General features: G+C 41.7%; 1 protein-coding gene across 8 annotated transcripts in view; it reads right to left on the reverse strand.

Annotated features, from left to right (window-relative positions):
* LRCH1 (leucine rich repeats and calponin homology domain containing 1) overlaps positions 1-18,547 on the reverse strand; it is a 237,738-nt gene that overhangs the window by 62,512 nt on the left and 156,679 nt on the right. For 6 of the 8 annotated variants that reach the window (XR_013345476.1, XR_013345475.1, XR_013345474.1 and 3 more), the window contains 2 exons: positions 10,362-10,467; positions 9,014-9,126 (listed from right to left, as the gene is read on the reverse strand). Coding sequence is in view for 3 of the 8 variants with exons in the window: in XM_077811500.1 (XP_077667626.1) it covers positions 9,014-9,126; positions 10,362-10,467 (219 nt within the window). In the remaining 5 variants the exon portion in view is untranslated. The remainder of the gene's footprint in view (positions 1-9,013; positions 9,127-10,361; positions 10,468-18,547) is intronic. The other 2 variants (XR_013345473.1, XM_077811513.1) reach the window with 1 other exon arrangement.

Genomic DNA, 18,547 nt, shown 5'->3' on the forward strand with positions numbered 1-18,547 from the left:
GATAATAAGTTTCCTCTTCTGACTAAGCACTGACCTAATTCCTTTATCAGTTTAGAGTAGTTAATTGAAGCAATCTAAAGTCTGTGCTTCATTGCTATTTCTCCACCCCCAACCAAGATACTGATTACACCAACTTTCATTAAATTGTCACATTTTATTGAGGGCAAAGCCTAACCTCATTTAAATATAAAAATAAGTCAACCAACTTGAGAATTATGACTGAATGCCCCCATTTTCTCTCATATCCTTCAGATGTATGCAAATAACCCACCAATTAAGCATGAGCCTAATTCTTCTCTCAATTACGCCACACTAAATCAGGAGTAACTCCATTGAAATCAGTGGATTTACACTGGTGTTAAACTCCCAAATGTGGGAGAAGAATCAAGACCATTCTGTCACTATTTAAAGATGGATTAATACACAAAGAGCTCTGTTGCTAAGTGGTGCATGATCTGTTTTGTACTGTAGTTGTGATAATGTAAAGATGTGTGCTTGTGGGTGGAGAAAGAATAATTTAGGTCACTTCTCATTTCCTTGTTTCGATGGGTTTGTGTCAGACGTGTACAGTAATCCTGAGTGCTTCATAACAAAGTTTTGCTCCATTCATTTTCTAGGTTTTTTTAATGTGTACTTGGGGATTGGCAATATATGAGGAAGGAAGGAGCGGAACACTGGGGTTGGCGTTTGAAGTGCAGTAGGAAAATATTTATTTGTCAGCAGGTACATTTATATGATGAAAGATACACTCTTACAGACAAGTGTAGCTCCTCACGGTGGAGGTTGTGTGTGTGTTTAGTCCTCATCAATCAGGCTTTGTAGGTGCTCATCCAACCCTCCATTAATCAATCAAAATTGCGTTTGTCCACCACCCGTCAAACAGGTTAATTGCCCAAAACCCACCCTATGTCAATCAGGCTAGTTTGTACCCATCTTCCTACCACATGGTCTGGTCAACAAAGCTAGTCTGCACCTGCTCAGCTCCCCTCCAACACGGTTGGTGCACACAGTGCATACACTTTCAGTTATAATGTGAATAATGGCTACAAATCACATTCAATTCATTTTTTAAAAAAGAACCAGATCTTCTCAAGGCCCACCTTTCTACTAAGTTTTGTGTGGATAGATAATACTTTAAAGCAATATTGGTTAATGATGAAAGTAGATCTGCCAATGATACATTTTAACCAGAGCCCTAATTCAAAGGCTTCCTGTTAGAAAGTATTAAAAGAAACAAAACATAGACCTCATAGAAAATTTACATCGTAAAAACTAATTGTGGGAAACTGCACACCAGTCTGTCACCTACTTTTAGGGGAAAAAAAACAAGAATTCGTGCCTCATTCTAACCCCATTTTATAACAGAACTCCAACTGTGGAGTTGCTACCAAGTGCATCCATAATTATGAACTGATGGTTAATATTTGTAAAGGTGCATCCGACACTTATATTTCCATTTGGCACTTTATACATTTGCTTTCATTTTCATCTCCAACATGCAGAAACATTGAATTAATTCAGGGGCCAGTAAGGACGGAAGCTGTCTGAAAGGATGTGCACTTGCACTGGCAGGGAATGAACAACAGACAAAAGGACTATTTTCAAGGCCATGCGTTTGGCACATCCATCTCAGGAACCCTGCACCAATAAAATGCAGTCTGATTCTGCCAGATGTATCACTGAATTGTGTGCACTGGCTTCTCTAACATTTCTCATCAGAAAATATGACTTTATTCCCAAAGTCAGTGCCCAATACCACAAATAAAGCCATTCTTTTCATCTGTTATTTTTCATTAAGTGATTAATGAAGCATTTGATCTCTCCAATAGAAAATGCAGGTATTTTATACAATGAAGAATAACTATGCTCCCCACCATATATTTCAGAAATCTGCATTAACCATTATTTATGTTAATTTATTTTAAAAGATGACCATCTGAAGCTTTGGGTATACGTACACAAATTAAAGAATAAAGCACACAAATTAGGACAAATCTCAAATATAAAATCCTCCCAAACCCACTAAAACTAAGGCCTTGTTTCTATTGCAAGTTGAACCATTTGAACAAGTTATGTTTTAAATCAATTTAGGTAAACTGGTTCAAACTCTCGTGTGGATATGATTCCATAATTTATACCAGCCTTAAAGTCTCCTACCTTCCCAAAATACATCTTGGGAAACAAATATATAAGATCTGCAGTGTGAACTAAAGAGCCCAACAAATTCGAACTCTTGCAGATCGATAAGGAAAATGCCTTGCCTCAACCCCTCCCCCCCATAAAACCTGTGGACTGTTAGCTCAAGCACTTTTGCTAATCTCACCTGTCATTAGCATCAAGAGGGTATCAAAATCCACATCTGAGGCAACATTTTTCCCATTCTGAAATTCTTTAACAGCACCTCTGCATCACTGAATTAAGCTCTGCAACACACTCTACAATGAGGTGCCGAAAATGCTAGATTATAGCAAGGCTGAGGGCATTGTTGAGGGAATAGCCAATAGTTCTATAGCACACCTTAGAGGGGAGAAAGTGTTAATGCACAACAGGCATTTAATGGCAGCTTCTGATATAAGATCCAGTTTGAGGGAGGAGAGAGTAGAGTGAAGCCTTCCATTTCCTTCTACCTCACCATGTTGATTCTCAAGAGAAAAAACTGTCTCCCTTAATCTCTCTATGCCTATGTGTCCATATATCAGGCAGGGATAACATTAATTACCTACCTCACAAAAGAGATGTGAAAATTAAGTACGTGATGTTTGTAAAGTGCTTTGGAGATGTAAAGCGTTATATTAGTGTATATTAGAGCTGGGCGGGTGAAAAAAAGTCAGGATTTTTAAATGAAAAATGCAAACCAAAACAAAATAGAAATTTTAGTTTCATTGACCCTTTCTTTTAATCCCTGCCCTTTTTCCAAGAGATGATACATTACATCCCATATAGCCAACATCCATAAAAAACTCTCCCTAATAATATCAGAGAATATCCCAGCAATAAACACTTGCCACATTTAATGATACTGTAGGATGTGTTTATATATCCAGTAAGCAATAACATAACAAGCAACATGGATGTATTGGATAACTGCACGTTTCAGATAGCTTTAGTCACCCTAGAAATGTAGGTATTTGATACAAGTAATTATATTTGAAATTGGTTGTTTTACAAAAACATTTTTAAATTAAGCAGTTTACATTTTCTTTTGCAGAGGCCACTGAGGGCTGAGAGCATTTGGGGATTTTTTTTTACACTGTTCTTAATGTATATGCCCTCTATGGCTGCTACTGCAAGACTACCAGGGAGGCCCTGCCGTTGGTAGAATGACACCTGCAAGAGCGCTGCTGCTAGAGGAAATAGTGGGAAGGACTGCAAAAAGGCAAGTTCTTTTGCACACCTAGAAGTTCTTTTCCCTTCACTTCTAAGAGGTCAGGAAACCACATCCATTCTCTCCACTGTGGCTATCTAGCACTTTTCTCTCATAAAGGAATTTGATGGCAAGTACACAGGACCTCTTTGGATCATTTCCTAGATCTCTCGGTGAAAAGGTACAAATTGGTCAAGAGGCTATCCAGATGAGATGATCAATGGTCTCTTCTGGCCTTTCAATCTAGACAAGACCTGCCTGCCCAACCACAACATTACTGTAAAATGCAACTTCTTGTGACCATAGTGGAATACACTCGTCCTTAAAATTTGGCAAAACTGGACAGCAAACAAATTCTCATATAAAAATAAACATTGTTCAAACCTTGGCATAAAAAGTTTCATAGAAATCCTACTATTATGGGATAAATGATGAAATCGGTCCAAAAATCGTGTTATGTTACATTACATAATGAACCAGCTGAAATTCATGAATTACAAAGTGGCTGTATTCATGAATGATTTATGGATCGTTTATAAGGATTTTACTGCAACTTTCTCAGAGAGATATTATTCAGGAATGCCAAAGATCCAATTCCACAATAAAATAGAGAGCAGAGGATAATGAAAATGAAGAACACGCAATTTAGAAAACTACAGAGAGGTACAATGGAGCAACCTAAGAGAAGTCTCAGACCAATTCTGAAAACAGTCAGAAGTGTAAGCTACAGTATTCCCTTGGCAGATGCTATTTACACAGCTGAATACAACATAGCTAACAGCCAAAGTGTTCACTAACCCTTGCAGCAATACAAGAGTGATTTTTTCACAAAGATTAACCAACTAACCATGAAGGCAGTGAAAGGGGCAAAGCAGGAACAATGGCTGACAGTGTGCATTCTCACACCTACTGTAAAGCCACCTTAGTTTTCACTAGTAATGATGTAGATTACTACAGTATATAAGAGAAATATAGATGAATACAATTCCAAAGTTTCTGATGAGGAAAAAGCCCATGGCTTTCTACGTAATTCATTAAACTTATCCATAGCTCTAACTCCTCCATGACCACACACACCTTCCTGCTATCAGTGCTACAAACAGACTCCTATGAGAAAGGTAGTCACTGAACCTTATTCACTATATTTTTCAGGAGAAGTACATCCTTACGCAGCTTACCGAACAGCAGATGATATCCTTTGTCTTTGGAGATCTTGACGTTTCTGCTAAGATCTTTACAAACTAAATGCACATTTATAACCCATCATCTTTTGGCATCACTGTAGCCTATGAATGCATGAAAACACTGTCTAATTAAAAATATAAATGGAAATTATTTACCTGTAATTGGAGGTTCTTTGAGATGTGTGGTTCCTACCTGTATTTCGTGCATGGTGTGCGTGCACTCCATGTGCCTGAGACTGGAGAATTTGAAATGATGTCTGTTGGTCCATGCCTGTGCCCTGGGTTTCTGGTGCTCAGTACCAATGGTATAAGTGAAGGTGTGGACCGACTGCCTCTCCAGTTCGTTCTCCACCGTGAACCCAGACATGATCCAAAGTGGAGGGGAAGGAGGGCAGGTAGTGGAACACAGATAGGGAGCACACATCTCACAAACCTCCATTTACCAGTAACTAACCTCCATTTCTTCTTCAAGTGCTGGTCCCTATGTGTATTCCACAGGCGGGTGACTGTGGAAAGAGGAGGCGGTGAGAAGATGCTGGTAGTCTAGAGATCTGTAATACCACTTTCCCAACAACTCATCTGAAAAGGAGGCTTGGCTAAAGCATAATCCTTCAAAGAGGTGTGCACAGAACTCCAGGTAGCCACCCTAAAACTGCCCAGGGAATTGTGCTAACTGATTGCAAAGAAGATGCAGCTAGAGGTCCACTTAGACAGCCTATGAGCTGATCACTCTTGTCCCCATGATCGCTCTGCCACAGGGAGAAAGAAGAGAGTTTTCCTAATAGGTTTAGTTCTTTGCAGATAAAAAGCTAAAGATAATCTGACGTTGAGGGAATGAAGTCTCCTCTCTTCACTGGAAGCATGAGTTTTTGGAAGAATACCAGCAAGTGAATTGATTAATTTATGTGAAAGTCAGAGACTACCTTCAGGGTGAATTTTGGATGGAGGTGAAGGGAAACTTTTTCCTTATGACAGGTTTCAGAGTAACAGCCGTGTTAGTCTGTATTTGCAAAAAGAAAAGGAGTACTTGTGGCACCTTAGAGACTAACCAATTTATTTGAGCATGAGCAAGCTCATGCTCAAATAAATTGGTTAGTCTCTAAGGTGCCACAAGTACTCCTTTTCTTTTTCCTTATGGAATGTGGAATATGGTGGGTCGGTCATGAGTGCTGCCAGTTCACTCATCCTCCTGACTGAAGTGACTGTGATGAAGGTGGTGACCTTCATTGACAGGTTGGACACTGAACATGTAGCCAATGATTCAAAGGGTAGTCTGGTAAGTACTGAGAGAAAAAGATTAAGGTCTCATTGCGGTGCTGGCTTTACTACTGGTAGGAAGATCCTAGTGAGACCCTTCAGAAATCTGGCAGTTATCGGGTAAGTAAATACAGAATAGTCCTCTACCCAAATGTGGAGGGCACTGATTGCTGCTAGGTGTACCCACAGCAAGCTAAAAGAAAGATCCGGTATCTGAGAGCGAGGAGATAGCTCCAGAGACAGCAGATATCCAGGCTATTTTCTAGACTAGCTAGTTTTGTTGCATCCAGGTACAGAAACACCTTCATTTAGCTAAACAACATTGTCTCATGGAGTCTTCTCTGTCGTGGTTACAAACAGTTTGAACACCCTTTAAATGTGTACATGCCAAGACTCCAAGTCTGATGCCCCTCCAAATACCAGGCTACGAGGTGAAGAGGGTTTGGGCTGGGATGTCTGATTCTACCATTCTCCTGAGTTAGCATATCTGGGAGGGGTCGGATGCTGAGAGGAGGACGGGCTGACATTTGCAGGAGGTCCAGAAACCAAAACTGCCTGGGCCAGTTGGGTGCAATGAGAATGACGCACGTTTTGTCACGGCACATTTTCCGCAGAACCTGCGGGACCAGTGGAATGAGAGAAAAGGCATACTTCAGGTGGTCTGTCCAGGATAGTAGATGTTCTTGTTCATTTGGGAGGTGAACAAGTCCCAAGATGGCATTCCCTGCTCAGGTGATGATTTCGTTTAGGACCGAATAATGAAGTTCTCACCTGTGTTCTCTCTAAAGTGTGTGCAGCCACACAGCAGACCATCAAGGGCTGGGCATCAACCGCAAACACAGGTGAATGTGGAGGATGTGTAGGGTGGGTGGGGACAGTGTGGTGAGGTGGGGGACGGTGATGGGCTTTGAGGGAGCTTGGGGCATGCACAGCTATGGGGGTGGGGGGAAGGCATATGCCTCTCCCCCAGCCCCAGCTCCGGGGCTGCAGCAGGGAGAGACGCCTCTCCTGTGGCCCCGGCCTCAACCCCAGGGCTGCGGCGGGGATGGGAGAGATGCTTACCCCCTGGTCCCAGCTCCGGGGCTGCGGCAGGGACAGGAGAGACGCCTCTCTACTCGAAGATGTAGCCAAAGTGGATGACATCTAGAACCCACTTGTATGTTGTTATAGCCCTCCAGTTGTGGAGGAAGTATGCCACCAAAGCTTCAGGAAGTAGTTAGGGATGGCATCGATGATGGTTCTCAGTTCTCAAGCATCCCTTCAAAAGTAACCTTTAGTTGGTAGAATGGGTTGGGTGGATGATGTCAAAGTGGATGGGGTTCGAAACCTTTGTCTTTGCACCTTCTAGCACTTGCATGGTGGGTCATATGGGATCTGTTGGTAGAAAGGCTGTGGAACGAGCCTTGGCTTGTATACCTGTTAATGTTGTTTCCTCTTCAGGGCCAGAGTATATATGCACAGGGAGTTGCGGGTAGTCTTGGAACCTTTTAGTGAGTGTAAAGACTCATCCGTCTTCTTGTTAAAGAGGTAAAATTCATCAAAGGCCAGATCCTCGGTAGTATTCAGAACCTCAGTGGGGAGCCCCAAAAATGGAAGCCACAGAAGTCACTGTGTCTTGAAGTGAGGTCTTTGCTACCAGTTTACCCTCATCGAGAATGGCTTAGAATTGGAGTTTGTCTTTAAATTACAGAAATTTGGAGTAGTTTGTAAAATTATACTTAGCAAATCTAACCTGGAGGCTGGTAGATGAGAATATCTTCCTCCCTAGAAGGTTGAGGTATTCAGTATCCTTGTCTGCATGGGTAGTCTTAGCTTGTTGCTGCTTGGACATTTCTGTGGCTGCCTGAACTACTAAGGAGTTGGGGATTAGGATGGGTGAACAAAAATTCTGTCTCTTTCACAGCTACAAAATATCTCAGCCATTTTAGGGATAGGGCTGCAAGATGTGCTTATGTGCCATCCCACCCTGGCTGGTTCCAGGACCACCTTGTTTACTGCAGGATGTCCAGGAGCTTATGCTGTGTATCATGGGTCTTCTTAAGTGGGATATGAAGTTCGGTTGCCACCCTTTGCAAAAGTTATTGGCATTGCCTGTGGTCATCAGGCAGGGATGGTGAGGATGGCACGATAGCTTATGATTGTCAATATGGTTGGTATCAGTGAATCCTGAATCTTCCATGTGCTCTGGCAGAGCTGGTTGCTGTTGTCTAGGGGAAGAGGGTCACGTCAGACTCGTGCATGGATCCAGGGTATCATGCTAAGGGATCCCATGGGCCCCCAAGGGTCCCAAATGCTGCTTGAGGGGGACTCCAATGTTTTGGGTACTCCAGGGACTGCTGGTAATGTACAGAGGGGTCCTTCCAGCCTGAATCCCACTGGGGTCTCATGGTTTTCTCCATGAGGTACAGTTTAAGCTCTCCTCCCTCTCAGGTTCACGAAGGAAAGGAGTGGCAGATGCTGAACTTGGTGGAGATGTGAGCCTCCCTCAGGCAGCGAAGGCAGCATTGATGGTCATCGCTGACCAAAAGGAAATGGAGGCAGGATACTAAGTTCTTAAACCCCTGAACTTCGGGTATAGTCCTCTTTATACTAACTGTGAAAAGCTACTAGAAAAGTACCAAAAACAGTAAAACACTAAGAATTTACAACACATTTACAGATGAAAAGACGATGAAGATGCTTCAGACACAGAGGATTCTACTCAGACCATGTGGCGGTAAGAAGGAACTAGAGAGGCAGTCAGTCCACGCCTCCCCTTATAATCTCGGTACCGAACATGAGGAATGCAAGGGTGCAGGCATGGACCAACAGGCACTACTAGTAAATTCTCCAGTCTCAGGCACATTAAGTAAATGTGTACCACATATGCAATATGCACAGGGACCAGAACTTGAAGAAAAATGTAAACTTTTACTGATGAACACATCTGCTAGTTAAAAACAACAAAACAAAGAAAACAAAGGACAGATTTCAAGGGTTAGGGTGAGGGTTAGGTTAGAATAAGTGTTGTGGGTAACCTGACCTTACAGCTTTAAAATTACAGTTATGATTAATCTGCCTATGTTTGCCCTCTATGGCTCTGCACTGATGAGGATGAATATCAATTGCACTTCTCTTATTAAGAACAAGGTGCCAACAGTTTATCACTTCTGCTTGCTAGGATGGTAGTCATGAGATTTTTTTCTTTTAAAATTGATCAAAAACTTGCCTTGATGTAGCTCATAAATTCAGTCGTGAGGGGATGTGATCCTTCAGCAAACTGGTTTCCTGCTTCTCTTGACTTATTGTGAATCATAAGAGAAGGTCCCTGACGAAATTCTACTAATGAGAAATGAGACCAAAAGACCCAAAAAGATATAAAAAATATTTCTGATTCAGCTTTTTCAACTTTGCATTTAAATCAGAGTCACTTAAGGAACCTTTTAAATTTAGTAGGGCACAGCAACACAGCCTAAAACGAAATCCAAAAGGTACAAGAATGATAAAAACAGGGAGGACGACTTTGGCCTACACTGGACCACTACTAATAAAGCGTAGACGTTTTTCTTTTAATGCGAATTTATTTTATGTTGTGACACCAGATTCTGATTTCTCACAAGTTAAATTCAGGAACAATTCTACTCACGTCAGTGGAGTTACTTTTAAATTACACTAGTGAGAGAGATAAGAATATGACTCATGGAAAGCACTCAATCAATTGTAAATGCAACAAATGTCACTAACAATACAAAAATTAAGTTACACAGACTAGAGTATATTTTAGGTCAGTCTAGGAAGCAGATACCTGATCTATTTCTTGTACTCCCACTTCCCAGGTGGGTGCTCTAACCATCAGGCTACAGAGTCACTCTCTCTCACTGGCCCAATGATTAAGTATACATAGTAGAACGGCTTCAACAGGAGAGACTAAGGAAGCCCCACATCAGAATATGTGATAGCTCAGTGGTTAGAGCACTCTCCTGAGAGAGTGGGAGACCCGTTTAATTCCTTTTCCCCCACCTCTGCCTGAGGAGGGAACTGAACTGAACCTGGCTGTCCCACATCCCAGATGAGTGCTCTAACCACTAGGCTAAAAGTTTAAAAGTGCACCACTACCACCACCTTCCATGTCCTCCTCCTCCTCTGGTGGCCAGATTTTGAATGGTACCTGATCCAGCAGACAGCCTCGGAGCACGCCTACAGGATCAGGATATGCATGCGAGTTAGGTAGACAAATGCCTACCTTACTCTGGTTCATGGATCACTCTGGGGCTTAGGCAGGAGATAGGCATTCAGGCACCTAGAGTGAGATAGCAGGCATCTAAGTCTGGGGTTTAAGTGCCTCAGTGCCTTTGTAGTTTCAGGCCTAAGTGATTATTCTCAGAAGTACAAAACTAAACATGCTTCATAAATTTTCCAGGAAAAGTAGTGGTAAACTGAAGGAGTAGGTTTTAAGCATGTTGTTAGTAGAAACTTGGGTTGGGAAGTTTTTTGTGAATTGCACTCATACAGGATTACATATAGAATAGCAGGGAAAATTCTTGTTATTAACAACTTTCTCTTCTTTACGTTCAGACCTTGGATTAGGTTGATGTGGTGACCCGTATCTTCCTTTATAATCTGATCTTCTTCCATTATGTTTGACATTGGTACATTAAGGCTGACAGTATCTTCATCAGAGGGCTGAGAAGAAACAAGAAAAACATTAATTTAAAAATTAAACCAAGACTGAAATGTCAATTGACGTTAATTATTTTATTAGCATTCAAATATGTAAAAGATTAAATAGTAGCTTATAGGAGGAAGGCTATGTGTCCTATACTTTTGACCCGTGAATTCTACATTTACAATTCAGTGCTTTTAGTACATACAAACATATACATTGAGGAATCTGACAAACCTTTGCCATGAGTGATAAAGCTCAACAGTGAAATAACTTAGTATTGCACAACTGCTTCTATTTGTCACTTATTTATAAACATACAATTACAAAAAACATTTATTTATTTAGATTTAAAACAAAAAAGGTCCCTGTACAAAGAGCTCTACGCAGCCTAATAATTAGAGTTATAATCACATAATGATGACCATCCAGCGTTTAAAAATAATCATATATAGGAAATAAATAAATTCAGACAGTCATTAAATCAGAGCAGCAGTAATGTCCCTTTCCACTTTTGCAGAGGCATTCCTCAACACTTCCACAAATTCTGTCAAGCAGATGGCTTTTGCAGCAGATTCAGAAAGATTATTTTGGACCAAAGATTCAGGTCCTATTAATTTAGCAACTATCAGCTGAAAATAGTGCAGCCCAGTGGCATCTTCTATTGGCATGATTACAAATTCTAATATTTAAGATTTGGGCAGGGTTTTTTGATCAGTGGAGTTATGCAAACAATTTAGAAAGTGTTGAAAGGTAAATGCAGCCTCGCTCATTTGCAATCGTTCCTTCCACAGGCTATTCAGGGTGGTTGGTTTTTTTAAACTATGTAACTGATTTTCCCAGGTGTTTCCTGACAGTATAGGGCCAAATAGGAACTATCCAAAGCAACTTTGTAATTATATAAAGTCATCATAGCTCTATCACAAGTGAAATATTGTATCTCATTTCCTTCATTTGTACTTATATTTTTATTCAGTTAGCAATGGAAGCCGTTGACAGACTTACAAGGATCAAAGTCGCAAAAGAGAAGAGTCTAATTTTCATCTTAAAAATCTAAGGCTATTGTAGCATTAATTTCAAACAACTTTAGTGCCTGATGCAGCCATTTTGAAAGCTTCTGCCTTCCTATGAGAAAGACAAGGTGGGTAAGGTAATATCTTTTATTGGACCAACTACTGTTGGTGAGAGAGAAGCTTTCAAGCCACACAGGGCTCTTCTTCAAGTCTGGGAAAGGTACTGTGGCTTGAAAGCTTGTCTCTCTCACCAACAGAAAGAAGTTGGTCCAATAACAGATATTACCTCACCCACCTTGTCTCTTTAATATCCTGGGACAACTACATGTCACAAGAAAAAACTTACTTCATAGTAACTGGAAGTTTCGTGAGATATGTGAACCCCTATCTGTATTGCACTGTGTATATGTATGTGCTCCATGCATCAGGAGCTGGAGAATTTTGAAAGCAGCGTGTGTAGGACTGCGCACGCGCCCTGGCTCACCTTGTGCTTTCAACCAAGGAGATAAAGGGCGGAGCGGACCGACTGCCTCTCCAGTTCTTTCTCTACTGAGAATAAAGAGATCCAAAGCAGGGGGAAAGGAGGGAGGGTAGAGCAGTACAGTCTGGGACCACACATCTTGAAGAACCTCCAGTTATTATAAGGTATGTAGCTTTCTCTTCTTCAAGTGCTGAACAAAAGCCTACCATTCTAAAAGATGCATCAGCGGAGGAGTCCTGGTACCAAGGCACAGTGTCCCACAACCATGTGCCTGGAGCTCCATGTAGCTGCCTTGCAGACATCAACCAGAGACACCTCTTGAAATGGTGCCACAGACGTTGCTTGAACTCTTGTGGAATGAGCTCTTACCCCATAAGAAAAGAGAACACTAGATAACTGATAGCATAGCAAAATACAGACTGAGATCCACTTTGAGATGACATAGCCTGACCCGTGATCCTTTCCACTATGGCAAGAAATAGTCTGGGAGACTTTCTGATTGGTTTTATTCTGTGCAAGTAAAAGGCTAAAGTTCACCAAACATCGAGGACATGGATACTCCTTTCTTCTGAGGTTGAGGGTGGGTTTGGGAAGAACACAGCTAAGTGAACTGACTGGTTCAGATGAAACTCTAAAAATACTTTGGAGTGAATTTAGGGTGTAAACAATTAAAAATTTGTCCGTATGGAATATAGCATAAGGAGATCCACCATCAGTGCTCCAAGCTCACCAATCCTTCTGGCTGAGGTGACAGCTATGAGGTATGTGACTTTCAAAGATAGGAGACACATGGAGCTAGAAGCTAATGATTCAAAGGGAGGCTTAGTTAATATGTAGAGAACAAGATTCAAGTTCCATTGAGGAGCGGGCCTTTTTATAGGCAGAAAGATTCTGATTAGGCCTTTCCAGAATCTGCTAGTCAATGGGTGCATGAAGACGGAGTAGCCCTGTGAAGGTGGATGGTATGCACGGATTGTTGCCAAATGAACCGTAAGGAGCTGATTCATAGATACTAAGGTCAGAAGGGACCATTATGATCATCTAGTCTGACCTCCTGCACAACGCAGGACACAGAATTTCACCCACCCACTCAGATAAACCTGATGTCTTTTAAGGAAAAAAATAAAGTCCAGAATGAGAAGAATAGCAGCAGCTTTCAGGGGGACACCTCTGATGCCCACAGACAGAAAAATGCTTCCACTTAACTAGGTAAAATTTTCTAGTGGAATCCTTCCTAATATTAGAAAAGATGTTCTGTATAGCTTTAAAACATGATAGCTTTAAGGATGATGTCCATCCAAAAACCAAATCCTGAGATGAAGCAGATGGGGGTTGGGACATTTGATCTTGCCATTCTCCTGGGTCAGGAGATCAGGAAATGTTGGAATAATGTTTGGTGCCTGAGATGGCATGTGTAGAAGGTTTGTGAATCAAAACTTTCTGGGCCAGTTGAGGGCAATGAGGATAACTCATGTCCTGTCCTGCTGAATTCTGTGTAAAGCCCAAGGCAAGAGTAGTAGTGGAGGGAAGGCATAGTTCAAGTGGTCTGACCATGGAAGAAATAGAGCATCACCCAGTGAGACGGTCATGTCCACATAACTGTAGGTGTCCTTCATGTTGAGAGGTGTAAATAGCATGTCCTTTTCCAGGGATGAAATTATAGATGCCAATGGAGCCATGCAAAGCTTAAGTGTGAAAATGAAGATGGTAGAGGTAGAGAATGGGTCTCCCAGTGCTCTTCTTTTTGGATGCTAGGAAGTATGTCAAGTAAAAACCCCTCCCTTGGTACTAATGAGGAACCTGCTCTATCACTTCTCACTCTAAGAGGGATTCCACTTCTTGTTTGAGAATCTTCTTGTGAGAGTGGCCCCCAAAAGAGGGCAGGGCAGGGGTTTTGGATGGGGTAGGGACATAAACTGTATCATATAGCCAGAATGGATGACATTCCTTACCCATTTGTCCATTGTCATTGAACTCCAGGTGTTGAAAAAGAGGACTAGACAATCCCTAAAGAGTATGTGAGGGTCAGAAGATGCAGGACTTAGTAGTCTGCAGCTCTCATGCTCCCATCACAAATAACGTTTTGCGGAGGGCTAGCATTATGCTGAGAAACCTGCTGTGGAAGGTGTGGGGCAAAGCAGGTCTTTTGGACCCTCTGCCTCTTACAGGGTGGCGCATAAGGTCTCTGGTGGTAGAACTGTTGAGCCATCAGTCTAGGCTTGCATGGCTGCTGGTGGAATTCTCTCTTTGGGGCAAGTGTATATATTCCCAGGGAGTGGAGGGTGGCCCTGGAGTCTTTTAGAGTGTGTAAGGACTCCGTCTTCTTATTAAACAATCTGATCAAAAGGTAGATCTTCAACAGTGTTCTGGACTTCCCTGGAAAACCCCAAAGCCTGGAGCCACAACTCCTTGTACATTACAGTGGCAGTAGCCCTTGCATTGGAAGATGTATCAGCCCTATCTGCCACTGATTAGAGAGCGGTTCTGGCAACCAATTTGCCTTCCTCTATGAGAGCCTGCAACTGAGCTCTGTTCTGCTGCGGAAGTCCGTCAGCAAAGTCCTGAACTACTCAAAATTCATGGAATTCGTATTTAGCCATCAGTGCTTGGTAGTTGGTTATCCTGAACTGGAGGCCAGAAGAAAAGAACTTCCTTTTCAATAAATTGGGAAGCTTGCCCTCCTTATCAGTTAGGGAGTTTGTTGCTTAGATTTCTCTGTGGCAGCCTGGACCAATGAGAGAACAGAAATTCCACAGGTTTGGCTGGGACATAGTACCATTTTTCTGTCCTGTTAGGGGTTGGGGCATAGGTAGCCAGGGGATGCCAGACTGCTCTAGATGGCTCCAGGATGACTTCATTAACAGGGAGTGCTATTTGAGTGGAGCCAGAGGACTGGAGGATGTCTAGTAGCTTGTGTTGAGGATCCTGAACCTCCTCAAGAGGAATCTGCAAGCTCCCCTGCAATTCTGCGAGGAAGTCCTTGGAATTGCTTATAGTAATGGAGGGTTGGGGTGGAGACATTGGAAACACTGCCTCATCTGGAGACAAAGACGGCAATCTCATCACTTCTAATGGAACTGACAGATTTGGCACATACTACTCCTCCTCCTCAGTTGGCAGTTCTGGTTGCTCTCTTTAATGGAAGAGAAGGGACAACTCCCTAGCATACTGGACCAATTCTGCGGGATGGTATTGGTCCCATGGCACCCAGTATGGCCAATAAGATAGATCAAATAGGGATCTTAGAGGTCCCCATTGCATGGGATACCAATGGTTCTGAGGCAGATGATGGGATGGAGTTTGGTCCCAAGCTGCTCCAGGCCTTCTGACCAGGAAGGTGTGTTTTGGAGGAGGGAATAATGATTCATCAGGTGGGTCAGTATCTACTGATGAGGAGAGAGCCAATTTTGGGCCTAACAGTGATGCTGATGGTGCCACTGGAGGAAAGTCTCAGCCCAAAGATGGAATGAGAGACAGACTCCTCCCAAATGTTGGCTCTCCTGGTGGAGTCAGAACCTCTCTTGAGAGGGAGGGACCTGATGTAGTAGGAGACTCCAGACCTGGAAGAGCAAAGATGTCCTCAGGAGCAGCACACGTCTCAGCTCTTCCTAGAGGGATAGGGGTCCTGCCCATTTGAACTGCTGGAGCCACAGTACAGATAGTCTGTGACCCAGCCATGGAAGACAAAGACTGTACTGTGGGTAGCCAATGCTCTCAGTGATCGGTCTTCATCAGTACTGGCGGAACCCAGGGTTTGTGTTTTGAACGTACCGGAGGCATTGGTGCTGGCAGATCGTGATTCAGTGCCAATGGAGCCCTAAACTTGTGGCCTTTGTCATGCTACTGATATTTAGAATGTACTAAGTTCTTGTGGGCTGAGCTTAGAGACGTGCTTGGTTTAGGTAGGTTTGAATCCAACTTCTTCAAAGTGGATTTGGAGGAAGATTTAGTTTCATGCTTATGAGAATGCTCCCTGTTCTCCTGACAAAACCCTGCTGAAGTCCTTAACAAGGCCTCATGAGAGAAGAAGGCACACTCCTTGCTGAGTCAGGAAGATGGATGAACGGGGGTGGGGAGGGACCTGAGGGGGGCTCCCAGCCTAGTTCCGATTGCAGCCTCATGGCCTTTTCCATAAGCTGCTTCCTTGGGCAAAATTCCCACCCTTCTTGGGTATGACTGGGGAACAAACAGCAGATATTGCACCTTGCCATGACACTGACTTCCCCAAGGCAGTACATGCAGCATTGATGGTCATCGCTGATTGAGAAGGATCGCAGGCAAGAAGCACAAATTTTGAACCCCGGAGTCCTGGGCATAGTCCAATATCCAAAATGGGGTTCAGAGGAAGAAGTGTTCCCCAATCAGGGAGACTAACTAACTAATTATAAAATACTATTAACTATTAGATAAAACTTTTAAATTCTAAAACTTCTAAAAATTATTTACAGATATCTAAATATATGTTAACAGATAAAGAAATACTTCCAAAGCTTTGGACTCTGGAGGGTCTGACCTGAACCATGTGGTGGTGAGAAGGAACCAAAGAGGCAGTCGGTCCACCCACTCTTTATCTCCTGTCAGAGGCATGAGGTGAGCCAGGGTGAATATGTGGATCAGCAGCCACAGCTTTCAAAATTCTCCGGCTCCAGGGCCATGGAGCACATGTGTCCCCACAGTGGAAAACACATAGGGATCAGCACTCAAAGAAGAGCCTACAGTGCTGGTACCAATGCCACATCCTTCAGGGTAATGGTGCAGAAAAATCAAATGGATCTTCACATGTCATATTTAATCTTGATCTCCCTGTGCAAATCTCAAATACTACTGTTAAAGGAATAAAAATCTGCTGCTGTTCTAATGAATTTTAACTGAGACAGAACTTTTAACGAAAAAAGGTGAATCAAAGTGTTACCCATCATCTCTAAAGATGAATGAGATACTGTAAAGGAGATACCATTGAAAAGCAGGATTTATCTCACAGTTGCCATAATCAATATATTTTCTAAAGAAACAATACATGAAAGGAGAAGATGTCTGTGTGTGATATTGGCAATATCCAGGACTACACTTCAGATATAAAGAAATTACCTCTATGATGCTGTTAGGGTCAGACCAGCTAGTCAGAGAATATATGTAATTTGTTCCTTTAGCCCACTATCCCCTCTCCCTCCTTTCTGCCCAACTGCATATCTGACAAGATTCCTAAAATGTACATCAGTGTTAAATGAAAGAAAAACTTCACTTAATTTGAATTAAAAAAATCTCATTTTTATTTAAATTACACAAAAATCTCACACATACTTGAAAAAAGAACAGTAAATACAGAATGAGCTCTGTGTGTCACTTTATGAATGAACTGAAATATAATTAATCTTAGGGAACTACAAGTCAATTTGTTTTGATATATTTGTAAAGATAGTCTCAGTAAGAAAGATGAGCTTTTTGTACATTGTAAAAGCATTCACATTTTAAAGGAGTGAAAGTGATTATAATCCAATTTAACGTGCTCTCTTTGAAAAGATCACGGATGTATTTGGTTACAAAATGTGGACCTGAAATCACAATTTTGCAAAATTTCCATGTACAATAGAGGTCTCAAAGTATGATGTACAAGAAAATGTGATACCATTCGCTTCTCTCATGTTAAGTTCACTATGCATGTTTAGGATTCATGATCCTACTTCCCATTTTCTCTATTACTGGAAAGAGAAAATGAATGAATGAATGAATGAATACATGAATATTACATAATTAATCTTTGTGTTATTATATGAAAAAGGGGTTGTTTCACTCCTGCTATTTTCTTAAAACAATTTTTCCAGTGTAGGCCTGCTACATTTTAATTACAGGAGGGACAATCCATTTTCTAAAAATATTTATAGTCACACAGGAAGATCTGGAATAACAGTGCTTCATTAACAAGCTTAGTCACTTTAAGCAAACATATGAGAAAAGCAATATGGAGAAATATGGCAATAAGGAAATTCAGACTCCTTGAATGGAATATATGCTCCCAGGACTACAGGGAAACTATTAAAATGCTGGCCTGAAATTGCAGCGATTCAGCTTCATTTTTAGGGGGAAACTTGTCAAAATACTTTCCAGTTGATGCCGTTTTTAATGTTCCAACATTTAAAAAACAAACCAATTTATATCCTTTATGACAAGTGCTCATTAGTTTCTATTTGTTTTTGTATTAACAATAAATTCAGATTTAATTCTAGACTTGAATCTTTCTCCTTGCACAACTTCCAAAAAACTTCTCTCCTACCCATTTGAGAGGCAGATGAGCACTGAAAATCAGCATAAACATGTTCAGAGTCGCAAAATATGTATTCCTTTAAAGTGACATGAATTCCTCCCATCAATCAGACCAAAAATTCTATGGCAACTTGGACAAGTTTCTGCAAGTTCATCATTCAATTACTTTAGAGATTTACTCCCCATTCATTGTCATTATTATTTATAGTGGCTAAAAGTGTGCCTCATGTCTTACTGACCCTCACCACTGAATTCCCCACTTGTGGCTGCCAGACTTACAAAAAACCCAACCAAACAGAATTCATATTCGAGCATCAAGTATACAAAGGAGGGTGGGAGGAAAGG

This window comes from Eretmochelys imbricata, chromosome 1 (assembly GCF_965152235.1).
Source record: "Eretmochelys imbricata isolate rEreImb1 chromosome 1, rEreImb1.hap1, whole genome shotgun sequence".
Lineage (NCBI taxonomy): Eukaryota > Metazoa > Chordata > Testudines > Cheloniidae > Eretmochelys > Eretmochelys imbricata.